The following is an 18,580-nucleotide window of genomic DNA, read 5'->3' on the forward strand; positions in this document are numbered from 1 at the left end:
TACTTAGTACTATTCATGTTAGCAACGATGATCAAATAAAAAGGACACAAACTAAACACGTTCATAGATTCTCAGTTACAAGTGGAAAAAAATAATAATAACTGAACAGAAACAGGCAAAATTCAGTACATCAAATAAATTCAAACGTGCAAAAATCTACAATTAAAGAGAACCTTGTTTCACCACGGCAATTAAAAATAAATACTCTGTATTTCATTAGAAATCATTTTCCTGTATTGTGCAACAAGCACATTATTTATTTTTTACATTTTCAATCTGATAAATAAATCATAAATATCCCAGCCTAAAATTCCCGTATCTTTAACTCAACGCGAAACACCTTTTTCGGACCTTTTTAGGCTCTTCCATAGACCTTTCCTCACCAACCCCCAACAACAACAACAACAACAACAATTGAGTAGTTTGTAGGCATACTCCTCGAGTAAGCGAAAATCCGGGTTTAGTATAAGCAGACTCTTCTAGCGAACTATTACGTAGAACAATTTCGAAACAAATTTTGCCGTCCATCAAACCTCCAGACTTGATCCGTGGATGATGCCTTTATATATTCAAGGACAATAGGTGGCGAGTTTACAGCAATTTTCATAATAGACTAAGTAAGCTATTGCAGAATAATAAATTCATAACTGGATGAGAAAAGACGGTCCTGAATGTCTCAATCATAATAGACAAAAAACACAATATGCTTTCACCGTATCTAGGTAGCCTACTTTCGCTGTTTTCATCGAATAGGATAGGACAGTATAGAATAGAATATAGAATTTAGGTCAAAGGCCACGCTCTGAAAGGGAAATTGACAGTAAAAAGGTTGGAAAGGTGTAATAGGAGGAAAATCTCACAGTTGCACTATGAATCAATAGTTGGGAGAGGGTGGAAAGTAAGATGAAAGAAAGAGAATATGAACAGAGGTACTGTAAAGGGAATAAAAGGGGTTGCAGCTAGGGACCGAAGAGACGTTTTCTATATAAACTTATTAAGCTGTGTTAGTAAAGATTATGACTGGCTACCAATCTGTTTCTTTAAGGGCTTAGGATTATGCTCGCATCCGTATAAGGAAAAGGAATTTAACCAGATTATTACCCTACTCGACATCGAGAGGGATATCAACAGAGAGAAGAAATTAAATTACAGTAGATTGTTTGTTTGTTTGTTTGTATGGTGTTTTTACGTTGCATGGAACCAGTCGTTATTCAGCAACGGGACCAACGGCTTTACGTGACTTCCGAATCACGTCGAGAATGAACTCCTCAATGGAATGCCCAAGAATCGAACTCGCGGCCACGGAGGTGGCACGCCAACACTATACCGACCACGCCACTGAGGCTCTATATTACAGTAGGGGCTCCACAAACAATTAAAATACTGGCTCTAGCGCCAAAATAAAGTTTCTTATGTTGAGAACATCAACAGAACTACTGAACACCTCAAGCCTAATGATCTTGTTGTTTCGCTTTTCTAAAACTATTGGTAACTAATAAAAGAAAAAATAATTTCCGGTATTTATAATTTTTTTTTTTTTGCAACAACTATTATGATGAAATCCAAGTCAGGCAGACTGGTAGAAACTTCTCACAAAGACTGATAAAGCATTAACGATCAGTAGGATAAGGTTCAGAGGGGTCAGGATTTCATGGCATCAATGTGAGGCTTAGCTTTTTTATATAAAATTAAAAATATATACAAAAGTAAGCCTTTTTTTCAAATTAAAAGCCTTCAAAGTTTTCTTTTCATTATTATTAAAAGATTATGCTAAAGGAAGATTCTAGAATCCGCCATCGTCAGTCAAACTTGGAGAAAGAACCTATCAAGTGGACACTGAAAATCGGGTTTTAAGGACGAGTAGACCTTAGAGGTGCCTCACACTGAGGGACCTGCGGCAACCCGAACGAGCTGCAAGGCCGGTGAGGTCAGGTAAGACCCTTGTAAAGTATCTTCCAGCGGTTACGCCCACCAAGGTCAAGAGAGAATGGAATGGAATATAGAATTTAGGCCGTATGCCAAACACTGGAACCTATGGGGTCATTCAGCACTGAAAATGAAATTGAGAGTGAAAAGGTTTCAAAAGTGTAACGGGAGGGAAACCTTACAGTTGCACTATGAAACGAATGTCAGGAGAATATTGGAAGTAAGAATGATGAAAGAGAATATGGACGGAGGTATAGTAAAAATATTGAAAAGAATGAAAGGGCTTGCGGATCTAGGCACCGAAGGGAAGCTGCGAAGAACCTGAAGTAACGTCTGAAAGCGCCCCGCCCTTGAGAAGGTGCGTTGACAGCGCTAGACCCATGTGTAGAGTTGAATATAGAATTTAGGCCAAAGGCCAAGCACTGGGACCTATGAGGTCATTCAGCGCTGAAATGGAAATTGACAGTAATAGGTTTGAAAGGTGAAACACGAGGAAAACCTCTCGGTTGCACTATGAATCAAGTGTTAGGAGAGGGTGGAAAGTAAGACGGAAGAAAGAGAATATGAAAGAGGTACATGTAAAAGGACGAAAGCGGTTGCAGCTAGGGGCCGAAGGCACGCTGCAAAGAACCTTAAGTAATACCTACAGCGCACTGCATGAGGTCCACTGACAGCACTATCCCCCTACAGAACTAACCCCATGTGGGAACGGCAAAGACAGGAAGCCCGCCACACAGGAGCTAACGAGGACTAAAGCAACGAGAGATTGAGCTCTTTCATCTCCGGACAACCGCCGCTCGATGTTTCTCGGTCCCACCAACGTCGCTATTCCACATCTACAGTGTCCTGTCATCAATCAACTGTCCACATTCAGCAGTGATGGGGATTGAAGCTCTGTCAGTCGAAACGTGTTGTTTTGTGTTAACTGTGTGTTATGGTACGTTTAAATTCATATATAGATACATACATACATACATACATGAAATCATATTTATACGAATACATTATATTATATATATAGCAATAGGTATATATATATATATATATATATATATTATACATATAATAATTTATATATAATATGAACTTTTATCACAACCCGTAATTCAAATACATGCATTAAGCTACAAATGTCCTTTCATCTCCAATCCGCTCTACCTCGGAATTAATATATTTTCACATATATTAATATAATATATATATATATATACATATATGTATTGTTATATTTATTTATTATTAATATATATATATTATATTAATAATAATATATAATTAAATAATATATATTTATATATATAATATAATACCACTGGGTAGATAATACTGATTTCACTGCCAATTTTTTACCAAAAAAAAAATCTCCAACATGCTTCCAATTATCATGAAGCATTATCTACACAGTTATCAGTTGGGTGCAATAGGTGGCAGGTAAGAAGAAAAACGGCGTGGGGCTGGCAACTTCACTCCTAAGTATATCTTAGCTACAATACGAAAAATTAAAAGCTACCAAAGTCACACCCCGTTTATACATGTTTATTCATATCCGACATATTTCTTCCAGTAATATATTTTATCGTAATTCTGTAAATAACGTTCCATGGTCCACTGAACTAAGAATGGAAAATAAAGTTTTAGGTCAAAGGCCAGGCACTGGGACCTGCGAGGTCATTCAGTGCTGGAAAGGAAATTGAGAGTAGGTAGGTTTGAAAGGTGTAACAGGAGGAAAACCTAGCACTATGAAACAATTGTTAGAAGAGGGTGGATAACAAGAAGGAAGAATGATACTATGAACGGAGGTACAGTCAAAGGAACGAAAGGAGTTGCAGCTAGGGGCCGAAGGGACGCTGCAAGAACCTTTGGTAATGCCTACAGTGCACACTGTAAACTTCGTGACATGGCCGAAGTCGACCAAAAAAATTAAAATAATCTCAATTTTGCTACTACATTTAGACGTTAAATCTCGACTCTTATCCTCTCTCTCTCTCTCTCTCTCTCTCTCTCTCTCTCTCTCATTAATACGAGAGCCTTTGTCCGTTCCGTTATGCATCACGGATGCGATATGCGGGATCTTTAGCTTATTCAATCGAATACATTTGCATCTCTTTCGAAGTGAAGTTAACGCTTTACTTCGGAGGACAGAATAATGCATAAGATCACTGAAACAAAATCCATCCATCCTCCCGTCCGCCATTCGGTCAAGTGGGGCCATTCTGAATTCTGGGGAAAAGGCTCAAGTCTCCATATCAGCTGATCAGAATATCTTACGCTTTATAAAGACTGAAACGCAGTACACCTGGATGAACTCCATCTCAAAACTAGGTCACGCTACACTTCATTGTATTTTTTCTATTTTTCAAAGAATGAATCATTCTTTTATTTATCGTGAAGGTCAAGGAACCGGTTCAGTGTTATTACAATCCTAACCTATAGAGCAGTGGTTCCCAAACTTGTTTCTGTCATTTCGCCTTACATCCAGTTCAACCTTCCAGATTTCCCCCTTCATGTGTATGAGGGAAAGAGTAGTTAAAACACACTGTGACTATTTACATCTACAACAGACATTCTCTCTCTCTCTCTCTCTCTCTCTCTCACCCACATGAGAAAGATGGAATATCTGAGATTTTTTTAGTTAGTAGGTAGTGTAATTATTTCCCCACTGGTAGCCACAAATTTCCTCCAGGGGGAAATTTCCCCCATTTTGGGAACCACTGCTACAGAGCAAGCCCACCAAAAGGGCCACTGACTTGAAATTCAAGCTTCCAAAGATCATGGTGTTCAATCGAAAGACGTAACGTAACGAATGGGAAATGCTGAAAGAGATCTGTTATTAGAAAACCAGAGGAATAAGCAATAATAACTAGAAGGGAACTTTTGTGCCTCATTTTCCAAGTCTTGACAATTTAAGTCACACTGCACGATTGAAACAGGGAAAGGAGTAGGAAAACTTATTACTAAGCAAAGCACATAAACTAATCTATCAATTTTTCCATTATAATTCCTAAGACAAGACGGAAAATACTCTGACGTAGAAGAGGAAAATTCTCAGCCTTATTTCTTGGATTATGGTGATTTCCGGATAAATGAAAAAAATGAATCTAAACTAAATCACTGGTGTTCATCCAGGACTGCCAATGAGATCTGCAAACGATACGTTAAATAGGATAACAAATACCACCAAAAAGAACGGGGCACAAAGTTCATGAATATCTCCGATTATTTAAGTTGTGCTAGTTTATATAATAAAGCATATATATATACACATATATAATATACGTATTTATGTGTTTTATATGTAATAAAAGGAGCTCATAAAAACGTCAAAATATAGAGAGTAAGTGCTATATTTCAGAGACTGCTGTCTACCTGAAGAGAGATACAGCAGTCTCTGAAATATAGTACGTACTTACTTTCTACATTTTGGCGTTTTTTATGGGGTCCTTTTATTAGATGAAATTATGTTGTAACATAACATTTTTACCAATATATATATAATATATATATATATATATATATATATATATATATATATATATATATATAGGAAAGTTGGGGCATCTGGAACGCCGTAGATTTGGTATAAACAGGATGGAGAAAAGCCAGCGTAGCACTATTAATTTATTATCCAGTTTTAATTTGTGTATTTTGTATATTTTACAGCCCTGAAGATGAGACCCAAAGTCTCTCTCTCTCTACTCTCTCAAGAAGAAATCTCTCTTTCTCTCCTCTCTATCATTCTCTCTCTCTCGTCTCTCTCCTCCTCCTCTCTCTTCTCTCTCCTATATATATATGGTTGTAGTATATATATATTATATATATATATATTTTAAATATTTTTATATATACTATGTATATATATATATATATATATATATATTATTATATATTGTATATATAAGGGGTTAATTCAATATATATGTAGGCTCTTCCCAAGGGGAGGTGAAGTCGTTATTAATCAATGTGTAATAATTATCCAAGTCAATTTTACGACTTGACCGCTGTCTTCAGTCATCAAGAAAATATATAAGAAAGGTCAAATTGATCCTGAAATTCTGTTATGGCGTAATGTGATTTTACATCATGCCTAATTTTAACTAATCTAAAATTTACATACCTTCCATTTATGTTTTCGTGTATTTAAGCATGCCTTATGATGGGAAACGATTTCCGAAACTTTGCTTTGGTATGCAAATATACAAAAGATGATTTCCAGTCTTCATGCTACTATATTTCATATTAAGCTGTTGTAATTTATTAAAAACCTCATATATGAGAAAGCTACATAATCGGGTACTACCTCGGTGGCGGTAATAGTCACAGGAAAAATTTTTTTAAAAAGTCATATTTCTTTATGGTGGCCGATAATAAAGTCACAAAGAAAAATTCATTTTTTTTTAAAAAAGTCTCATTTATTTTTACGGTGGCCGATAATAAAGTCACAAAGAAAAATTCACAATATTCCTTGGGGATCATTATGATAATTAGTCTTTTGTTTATGTTTTTGTGGTAATCTCAACGGGCTAGTACTATACCCGGTGCAAGGTGGATACATACCGGGTTAAAAAAACAAAATCTCCAAAGGATTTGTACTAAACACGCCGCAAAGGTGAATTACATACTGGGTTAAAACGGAGAATACAGACCGGGTTAAAACCCTTAGGGATCGCTATCTAGGAAAGATTAATGTGACTCCTTTTGTGTGACTTTTTTCACCTGGATTCACTACCTCAACAAGCACCAACCATGTTAACCTGAGACTATCACTAGCCCATTACATCTGCCGTACCCTCTCCCGCAACAGTAGTTGGGCCATTAATCACAAACAACAGCGGTCACGATGGGCACTGGAATATTCCTACATACATGGCTTAACGACCATAACGACGACTGTAACTATCACCCTCTTATAAGTTAAACAAATTATCTAGACAGTCTAGTGATTATCAGCAAGACGAGTGAATAAGCGGAAGAGTCGCCTCCAGCCACATCCGCTCTGCTGATAGTACTACGGCTACAAACGCCATTGTTGTTTGTTAGTATGGTGTTTTTGTTCCATGGAACCAGTGGTTATTCAGCAACGGGACCAAACGGCTTTACGTGACTTCCGAACCACGTCGAGAGTGAATTTCTATCACCAGAAATACACATCTCTCACACTTCAGTGGAATGCCCGAGAATCGAACTCGTGGCCAAAGAGGTGGCAGGCCAAGACCATACCAATCACACCGCTGAAGTGGTTACAAACACCGTTGTGGATTATTTGTCAGGATATACGGAGGTTCTCGGCCTATAGAGCAGCACCTACCGTCGTCCAACAGAACTCTTTAGAGGCAAAATGGTATACAAGTGTAACTGCCAACGGTGATCGTGGGCCTCACAAAGCCTCTCGTATTTGGATGAACAGGACTCCCCTGTCCCTGAGAGAGTGCTGATAGTATATATCCATGGAGTATTTGAAATTATAGAGCTCATTTTTTAATTATTCTTCATCTCTTACTATATGCAAATGTATCAGATACTGTAATGTGCATTTCCTCACAACCTTATATTCAACACTAGCCTAATTTTAATTTTCAACAAAATATAATATCCTTGTCATGTAAATAGATCAAAATAGTGCATATCATCAATAACACAAAAGGCTTAAGACCCACCAAAATCTCTTCAAAATTTCAACCTATCTCTTTCCCTCTTCTTCATCTCCTCTCCTTAGAAATTAACTCTCATACTCTCAGCAGCAGAAGCAAATTGCATTGCACTTTTTCAAAACTGTAACAATAATTTCAATCACTTCCTACATAAGTTGGATTAAAATATCATGAACAAACAGGACATTTGCGTTAAAATCCTATAACTACATCCATTCATAAGTTGTCAAGGTGACAAGAACCGAAATAATGTCATTAAAGCACAACTGTAATTTCGTATGACGTGATCGATAGGGAGAGAATGTCTTCTTTTGACCACCAAAGGGTTAAAGTTTAGCTATATAGGGAACTTCAACTTGTTGGGGTTGGGGGGGGAGGCTAAGCATCTGCCTGGTGGTGCCCGGGGACGCACTGCCCCCCTCCCCCCCATAGCGACGCAGCTAAGGAGATTATTATAGGAAATCATCGCCTATGAGACTAACCCTGGACGGCTCTCTATAGAAGACGTTTATATAAAAAAGGAAAAGTCTTCAATAACACTCCAGAATGAGGAAACATTTACTCTCCGTGTAAGCTACGACTGCTACGAGACATTGCGACACACCTGAGACTTCTACCTAACACGGAGCTCCACTCCCCACTTTTCGCGTCTCCTGATTCGTCTACAGCTTTTGCAGCATACCCACCTTCATCTCTATCTTCGATGCGCACATTCTGCTTCTGGCTCGAGTTAATCCCAATTATGAATTTTGATTGGTGCCACCTGTCCCTGTGCCAAAACATAAATTATCCGAAGAAAGAAATAGCTGGCGTACGTTTGAGATGGCCTGTACAAACATGCATTTGTCGAATGGATATGTAAGTCTCTGATTTGACTCTCAACAATGCCTTAAATGTATGTGTTTGTTTGTTTGTTCGTTTTTTTAAATTGGACATTCCTATGAGCGTCACTACTACTTATAATGGTAATAATACATAATATAATTATTATTATTGGTAGTAGTGGTGGTGGTATCATAAACAGTAAAATCAAATCATAAATATACCCAGCCAAGAAGACGGTGCTATTCTGAGTAACTCTAAAGCAGCATTCGATATAGGCAGACGTTGGTATCCAAGGATCACCTCTGCTTCTAAAGTGAAAGGGAAAGCTCTCTATTTTCTTTGCAGAGCGCTATGTCTGCAAATACGTATTTCTATAGAGATTAAAAATTTTTAAAAATGCAATTGAAAATATTAAAAAATAAAATAACTGCATGAGAAAAAGGTACGTACGTTGAACTAAAGATAAAATTTAAACTTGGGAGATTCGATCTTCTGATGAGCTTTTTTTTTCTTTAGTATTCTATACACAAGAAGATTGGTCTAGTGTTGAGAAGACAATGCATTTCATGTTATTGACATGGTACCAACGCACATACACGCAGAGAGAGAGAGAGACTCATCTAAATGCTAAAAAGGTCATTTGTAGAAACGCAGTGTATGAAGAGGGGAGCAGCTTGGCGAGTTACACGAATCATGAAGCTAACATTCCTTAGCGAAATCCCAGAAGCAATTTCCAGTTCTCTTGAACGAGCGAAGCTCATTACCTTCCTCTTTCCTAGAAATGAGGAGGAAAATTCGTTCGGAAGATTAGTGGCGGTATCATTTCTCAAAAGTAACGACATATGACTGGAGTCCATTCTCTAGAAAGAGGAAGCGAGAGAAGCAAGATAGGGTTTCCTCTTCCATTTTATCGTTTCGTACAAATGACACGGCGCTTTCAGGCTGATAACTGCAGTACCCTCAATTTCATTGAAAACCCAAGTTTAAATTTTGGGATGGCGATCGTTTTACTAAAAGCGATATCTACTTCCCCAGAGGAAATTCATCGCATTTCGTATATATGCGGGATACTGATTACAGCATAAACTGGAGTCGAGCCAATTAGCCTTTCAGAAACAACTACTATAGTAGATTGACATCAATCGTGCATCTGATGTTTAGGCCAGTCCCTTACGACGCTCCTGATTAGCTGTTGATAAGCTTATCACAGGGCTGGAAACTCTCAGTCTATCTCGAGAGTTCACATAGGCAGGATGTATGTTCCACCTTTCCTGAGGGATACTTTTGAAAGACGTAGCCCTCAGGAGGTGGAACATACATCCTGCCTATGTGAACTCTCCAGAGAGACTGAGAGTTTCCAGCCCGGTGATTGGCTTATCAACAGCCAATCAGCAGCGTCGTAAGGGACGGGCCTAGACACCAGATGCACGGTTGATGTGAATCTACTATAGTGGTATGGGAAGATTCGGAAATCTGCCATAATCAAATTAATATTATTAACCTATCAGGAGAGCATGAGAAATCTGATATAAAAAGCTGATTAACTTCAAGACCAATTCTCACGGAAGTTTATCAATCGACTTTTCAAAAGCCTGGGCCAATGTAGAAGATAACGAGGACTAACACATAGGCTTAGTGTCTCTTTTCATCACGGGACACCCACCATTTGTAATCCCACCAGCGTCGTTCTTTCACAACTGTGTTAACTACTGTTAGCCATTGAAATTGACCGTTTAACTACACTTTATCATTATTTCCTTAAAATTCCAACCTCCTTTTGTTATTACCACATTTTAGGGTTTGTGATATTGTCTGTTACATAATCAGTTAAAACCAATAAACTTCCCATCGTGAGAGGAGATAATATATATATATATATATATATATATATATATATATATATATTATATATATATATTAATATAATATATATATATTTATGTATATATATTATGTAATTATATATATATATATATATATATATATATATATATATATATATTTATGTATAATTATATAATAATTATATATATATATATATATATATATATATATATATATATATATATATATATATATATACACCTGGGGTAATGTTCCTCTTACGACGGGAAGTTTATTGTTTAAGAAGATGTTGTTTACTGCAAAGGGTTTTTAAATCAAAATATCTCTGGCTATTGGTACTTCACTTGATGGGGAGTTAACATACTAACAATAGACAGAATCACAAAACCAAATCCTGAAGGAATAATATAATATATATATATAAGATATATATATATATATATATATATATATATATATATATATATATATATATGTATATAATTTATATCTATTGTTCCATATATACATTATATATATATATATATTATATACTTAAATATATATATATATACGTTATATATATATAATTATATATATATTATATATATATATATTATTTATTATATTATAATATACATATATATATATATATATATATATATATATAACATTTCTACGTTGTAAAAAATAAAAAAAAATTAAGTAAATCTCATATATCATGAATGATTCCCAAATATATCACAAGATTTCCTGAAATACATGAACTTTATTAACTACATAAACAAACATTCAAGTGCTTAGTTAAACATCCTTTTCTAAACATTTCTCCGTTCGTCAGTTAAATATCAACGACATAGCTCATCTCTTTGTAAATAAAAATGAGTTCAATAATAATAAATCATGAAACACAAAGTATCACCACTGCTCATTTCGTAACCACTTACCTTCCACCTGAGCCCAGGCCATAGACTGTGGAAGACACAATGCAAACAGGAAAACCACCATCATCAAAGCCATGGCGGTTATTCTATCTCCTCGCCTCATGAATATTTCGGCACTTCCTCTCCTGGGACCAGATGCACAGCGGCCCTTCATTGACAAAGTTTACATAGCTCTCAAGACGACAGGAGATGATGGGCTGTGTTTCCGCTTTGGTCCGTTCCTAGACGGATAGGCCTTCCCGGGTCCCACCGGGTGTCCGGGGGCTCCCGAATTCCTGTCTTCTTAAGAGTTGTACGGTCGTTGTTCCTGGAGAGTTTGGCGCTTGCTTTACCTCGGCTGTTTGTCTATTCCGGTTATGATTATTATGTCTAATTTCAAGATGCTTCCACGCTTAGATCGAATATAAACAAAGGATATTTCAGGTCTCCTCGCTTTGTGAAATTCCATGAACTTTGGAAAAACCAATAATAATATACAGTGTACTATATTTGATAGTACTACACAAGCACAGATCTCAACACAAGTGTAACCAGGGCTGGAATAAATATTCAGAGTTATAGTAATTGAGATGAAATCATTACTGGTATACCGTGGAAAAGTTCATTTTGGCCAATTGTTAGTTTGTATGGAACAATACCTCTTAGTCACACAGTTACCAATGAGCGCTCTCTTAAGTTGGCACTTATCGGAAAAGTCGCCAACAGAACATAACTCTTTTCGTTTCAAAATTGTCCTCTTACTTCTATTAGAGCTGAGGTAGGTCCACTTCTCTCTGAGAAAGAGCGCAACACCACTTCTGAATAAAATTCAAAGTTCGAATGAAATCTACCATTATTATTGGTCATGAGCTGTTAAGAATAGCCCCTCCAGCTTTCACTGTTTTGTCAAAATGAGTGAATACATTTGTCGTAGGCTCCCTTTGGAATTGCTCTTGCGACCCTCGATTTTGATTCCATACCTCAGGATCTGCTGTAGGATTCTTTCTCTTCCCCTCTGTTTCTTGCGCAGGTCATGGAATTCATCGACATTCTCTAACGTAGCATGAAACGAGAGAGAGCGAGGGGCAGAGAGAAACTAAAGTGTTCCTGTCTATCGTAGGTTTCTGTAAAAATGTATCAAATCCGAAGTTACAATCTAATGTTTTTACAGTGCGGTTTCCTCGAAATAAAATGTATTGCGCTTTCAAAATTCATAAATGATCTCTTGGAATGTAATTTTAACAGTTACGGTGATCTGAAGACCTTATTTTCTCACATTTTTTATAAGCCTTCGCATTGCGGGGAGCAAAGCCAACATCAAACCAATACGCTAATCTTTGAAGCCTGTCTCGCATGAACTAAATGATGATTTTCCGATTTTGTTTTTATATTTAAACATTCTTCGGATTCCTCAACCGGAAGAGAAAGCTGCCGTCTGAAGAGGAAAAGAGGAAACACTTTCTTATTCTTGAAAGGTACAACACTCCACAGCAATAAAGGTGTTATTCCAAGACAGGTTCGAGAGAAAGTGATTTTGTGAACAGAAAATCACGAATTTCTACATGATTAGCGCTAAAAGGTGTTCTGCTCTTTTTATTCCTTTTTCAGCCGCCGACACCAACAGTTTTATCGTCAGTTGTATCATAGGTCTCGCCCATCTTAAGCAAAACTGACTGCGTATCGAAAATACACCTTATCTCTTCCAGTTAGAAAATATTAATGTACTTTTTTTTTACACCTGGTCGGTCCTATGCCGTGAAAATTACCGGCCAATGAACTACTGAATTGATTTTTTTTTTTAATTTTATGTTATTGTGAACCTTTCCGTAGGGCTTACTCTTTATAAAACCTAATCTCACCAAGTCACTTGCACAAACATCTCACGGTGGCGTGGAGACGATCTGAAATTCAATGTTTTATTCCACTTAACTACAAATACGAACATTACCGCATTTTTCCTTATAAATAACTTAAACTTGCCATTATGCCAGTATTTTCATCACCGATCATTCCTTCTGACTCAAATGACGGTTTTCTTTCACTCCCAACACGAGTCTTCGGTTTACGAATCAAGTTAACAGCTTTCTATATCTTCCTGAATATTAGGAGACACTAATCGAGGTAAACAAACATCTCAAGGAATGACATCGAGCCTTCTGTGGAGGTCTTATGTTCTCGGGTAACTCAGACACAGGACAGCACAGCGAAAATCCGGCCAAGCAGCAAAACCATTGAACGAACCGCGTACGAAAAGGGCGCACAGACAACACGTACCCGGCGACGGCTCGTGGCCAACTAACCAGCGGAGCTCAGAAAGGAGTTACGGGGCGGTGCAGCAACTCAGGGTTCGCCCAAACAAACTCCCTTCTTACCCCGGTTACCCAACCCAGTCGTGAGTCGTGACCCTTCCCAGAATAGCGGTTGGTTCCCCTCGACGGTTCACACCGCGCTCCCTCGTTCAGCGTTTACAAAGCAGACGAGGTTAGTTACTGTTTGTCGACGGAAAATTCTTTTCGTGTCTTATTATGGTGATTTCAATTGTCCCATAGGCTAGAACTAGCCAATTATGTAATAAGGACAAATTAAATTAATTGATGTGCAAACGTGATTAGGTTTCAAAACGTATATTCATTATAATAGCACCTTTAATCAAGTTTGAACGTTAGCTATGGTATGATAAATTGAGTTAGAAAGAACAAACTTGTCAACAAACATTAGAGTATATATGTAGGCCTATGTCTAATAGTTTTGTCACCCAAACTCAGAAATATTAAGTCACAAATGCCCATGAACATCGAATTCCACATTATTTAGGGAATAAATTATGCCCAAAGAGAATTATGTTTGATAAGTATGTCTGCCCCACCTAGGATTCCAATCTGTGCCTTTAGGTTTTAAGTTTTCAGATATTCAAGTGAACAGTCTGACGTACCCATTCAATTACAGAGCCACATGGATTAATTACATAGACAGACGGACGAATTATCCGTTCATCTCTAGACCTCTAGTCGACTTTTTACCCCTGTATCTAATGCAAAAAGATATCTGTTTGAGGTGTATAACATCGGATTCTTTGAGATGGACTTTCATATCCCTATATGTAGACAGTCACTTTCCATAACTTTCCTTATAGTGCCCTGTTTTCAATAATATTTACACTCACCTCGGTTAAGGCAGACTGACATTAGATATTCTCCTCGTAACTTTAAAAGCTTAGTATAAAAGTTGTTGCGGTGATTATTTTCAAAACTTGTTCATAGATCCAGCAAGCAAATCGTCCAGTCCCTGCTGACAATATTTCGATGTTGAGTTGATTATAGAATTTAGGCCAAAGGCCAAGCACTGGGACCTATGAGGTCATTCAGCACTGAAATGGAAATTAACAGTAAAAGGTTTGAGAGGTGTAACAGGAGGAAAACATCGCAGTTGCACTATGAATCAAGTGTTAGATAGAAGAGGGTGGAAAGCAAGATGAGGAAAGAGAATATGAAAGGAGGTACAATAAAAGGGGCGAAAGTGGTTGCAGCTATGGGCCGAAGTCACGCTGCAAAGAACCTTAAGTAATGCCTACATTGCACCGCATGAGGTGCACTGACGCCACTATGACCATGAGTTGCTTCAAATCAGTTAATATTTATAGAGAAGGTATCGCTAAATTAGTGTCATCCAATTACAATCGTCCTTTTTATCCCATGTTAACCCTAGCAAAGTCATTCAAAAAGTCACTCACTTTTTCCTACGTACCATTTCTTGTCTTAATTTTCTATTGAATTACTTTTCGGTTTGAGCGAGAAGTTGAATGAAACTGCCACTTTTGTGGAGTTGCACCTTCCTCTTCGTCTTAGAATGTTGGGGACCATATCTGGTCTACTTAAGAGCCTGCTTCTGTCAACTTTTCATTTGGGGACTTTTGCGTACTGTGGGCCTCTGTTGCACTAGATATTTCACAGATATGATTTGCGAAGTGAAACTTAGCCCCCTGCCGTGAGTCATCGGACATCCTTAAGGTAATGACACACAACATAACTGGCTTTGGTATTTACTACAAACTCTTTATCATGTACTGGTTCTAATGTCTGGCGTAAAATTCATCCCTTTATTCAGAGAGAATCATCAAGATCGTGGAATTTCCTCCTCATATAAAAGTTGATTGGGTTTGCTCAATCAACTTTTATATAATATTGCTACTTCCTTTATTATCAAAGCACCATGACTCGTCAGCAAAACACTATTTTAATGTTCCAGCTTAATGGCTTCGTACAGCTTGCAATATAATTTTTTTAACCTCTTAAACAGACAGCTTTGTATTCATCCCCAAAACTATGGATGTACCTTGTAGTTTGGACCTGACGACTTTCAGAGGATTAAATTCTACAAACAGTGTATTAAAATCGAGACCAATATAAAGATAACCTCTGCCATAATGACACCACATTCTTATAAGAAAAGTATTATTGAGACAGACAGAGACTTCAGCAATAAACTTATAACAAAATCATGCCCAATATTGCACCCCCGAATGATTGCTCTTTTATCTGAATGAGAAAATACTAATGTGATCATTGAGTTGTAATATTAAGGTTATACTAGACCGCCGATGTTGAAAGAATACTAATCTGTGCTACCTGACTGACAGCCGCCAACCTCACGCATTAAAGTCCAACATTATTCCAGAGCGATCATCTGAAAAATTAGACGACAACAAATGAGCTACCGATAACAAACCATCATTGAAATCATTTGTTTTGCCGTATTACACAAAAGCTTACAAAACCGGATTCTCTCTCGTTCTCATTAAACAACGAACATCCTGTTCACAGAAGCACCACATGGCATGATCCAATTGCACTGGAACTGTCAAGAGTATCTCTTGTTACGGAAACGGCATCTTTGCTTACATGACGGAGGGAAGCCTAACCGAATAAGAAAATCAGTTTTTCTTGCCTACAGAATTTTACATGGGTCAAAAAATTACTTAGAGAGAGAGAGAGAGAGAGTTACAAGGAATAGGATGTCTCAGACTTGTTAGACCATCTGAGGAGACACCGTGTGCTCACTCATCTCTAGAGCGAGAGAGAGAGAGAGAGGCTGCCGAAAGAAATTTTGAAAATCATAACGCAAAAGAGAAGGAAAGTTGAGTCAAGAGTCTTATTACTCTGTTCTGCAGTGGGTTGCAGCTGCAAGCTGGTCTGCTGGGTAAGGGGTTTTGGGGGGTGGGGGGGAGATGCTACTGGAATATGGTGTGACACGGCCCGGAGAGCTCATTGTCGTCGGTCCCTCCTCACACAAACTATTGTTTCTAGGCTCATTCTTGTTTGCCGTCTTTGCACTTGGAATCATTGTCTCTGCTGCCCCTCCCCCATTCGTCCTTTCGCGTATATGCACACATCTGTCCTTTGCAGCTCCGATCTTCTTTCCGTTTGTATGTTCACTGATGTTCGTCGGGTTCCAGCGAGTGCGTTGCTTTTTAGGATGTTTTTTGTGACGTCACGTGAGATAACTGGAGACTCAAGATTGATCCCACTTAGTACTATGCTCTCGTGATTCAATGATGAGCGTCTGTGAATATTATTCTTTTGATTAAAAAGGCAGGAAATATTTGCTCTGAATTATGATACAATTCTTCAATTTTCAATGTGCATTCAAGAAATGTACATATTACATGCATACCCAATGTGGATGGATTTCACTATATATATATATATATCTATATATATATATAAATATATAAATATATACATATTATAATATATATGCATGTATGTAGTATATATAGAAAATATATATATATATATAATATATATATATATATATATAATACATAATATGTAACCATCTATAAAAATGTAATGTCTATATATACATGTATATATATAATGCTTCATCGTTAACTATTTTCCATAACAGGCGTTGGTTATCCATAAAGTATAAAGACAATTCTCACTGACACATTCACACTTAAAGCTGAAACTCGGTAAGGAAAATGGCCACAATACTAATTCACTTCATGCACGTACATAGAAAAAAAAAATACTCCCAAGCAGTGTGCCCAACCCGCCTACACACACACACACATACACAATTCACCTCTATCTTGCATGCATACTCTCGCTTGCTCCTTCTCACGTTCGCTTTTAACTTTGCATTCTTGCAAACACTTTCAAGCTCTTTCATTAGCCTCTGCGGTCTCTCATTATTATCCCCAATGAGAAAAATTTTAATTTCACTTTCCATTCACGTCCCACCTAATCCCTAATTTTCACAAACATCTAAATATTTTCCTCTCTGTAACTTCTAGCATTTTCTCTCCAAGCCACTCACTCTCCCACCTACAACCTTGACCCAAGTTAAACTTTTTAGATCTGCCGGATACTTAACCTCTATAAATCATCTATGCTATAAACTTTTTAGATCTGTTGAATACTTAACCTCTATAAATCATCTATACTAACTATATGCCTATACGTCTATTTCTTCAGTATTATTATTATTATTATTATTATTATTATTATTATTATTATTATTATTATTTAAAAAAGAACATAATCCTTCTGTAGCTCCTATATGCCACTACAACTTTTTCCCCTTGATTTTCAAAGTTCTTTTACACATACATACATAATTAGCTTATTTTTCTATTTGATCCACTTTTCTTGACTTATGGTGGTCTATGGATCAAATTTCAATAATATCAGACCAGTAGTTTCAAAGTTATATAGACTACAATAATAATAATCATAGGTACCGTGGTCGGATAGTCTAGGATCACTATCTAAAGATCCATATTATAAAATGTAGTATAATTCTAAAAATAAAAAAATAAAAAACGAACTCCGCAAAACTTGGTATTGCAAATCACATAATTAACAGAATATCACTAAATCCTTGACATTGTACACATGATGACGACATGCCATTCTGCGGTTTGACAAAAAGTATTTAGGTAGTCTTTTCTGACTGCAGAAAATAGGAACAGAAGGATGAAGTAAAAATTTCAGATGAAGATTAAATGGAATTATACATATTCAGTTTGCTGAGGCGAAGTAAGAACGGAAGCTGAGGTACAGCTTTAGCGACTAATCAGGAAGACTTACTTCAATAAACAAGACAACATGATACTATATTCTTCAGTTAGTATGAAAGATATATAATATTTATCAAAGAATTTACACTGAATTTTTCCTACAAACAGACACCTTCACATCACACTGACAGCATTACGTCATAAGGACACCTGAATGCCAAATTGATAACTTAGTGTACAGTATGTTGTAAAATGTTCTCATTCGCTGAAAAGCAGGAAAGCTATTTATCTGAATGAAAAAAGGAATGTAATAAACACAAGTACATAATTTGGAGCTGATTAATGCTTTAAATGTAACGACTGAACTAATTAATATATACACATCGTGAGAAACATTTAAACAAACAAAC

General features: G+C 36.9%; 1 protein-coding gene across 2 annotated transcripts in view; it reads right to left on the reverse strand.

Moving 5' to 3' along the window:
• The window catches only part of LOC135204055 (alkaline phosphatase-like), a 135,137-nt gene extending 121,655 nt beyond the window's left edge, over positions 1-13,482 (reverse strand). Inside the window, exon 1 of one of the 2 annotated variants that reach the window (XM_064234021.1) lies at positions 11,171-13,482. In XM_064234021.1, the coding sequence (XP_064090091.1) occupies positions 11,171-11,321 (151 nt within the window). In that variant the 5' untranslated portion in view covers positions 11,322-13,482. The remainder of the gene's footprint in view (positions 1-11,170) is intronic. The other variant, XM_064234020.1, reaches the window with a different exon arrangement.
• Between the last annotated feature and the right edge of the window lie 5,098 nt (positions 13,483-18,580).

The sequence above is a fragment of the Macrobrachium nipponense genome, chromosome 44, assembly GCF_015104395.2.
Source record: "Macrobrachium nipponense isolate FS-2020 chromosome 44, ASM1510439v2, whole genome shotgun sequence".
Taxonomy (NCBI): Eukaryota; Metazoa; Arthropoda; class Malacostraca; order Decapoda; family Palaemonidae; genus Macrobrachium; species Macrobrachium nipponense.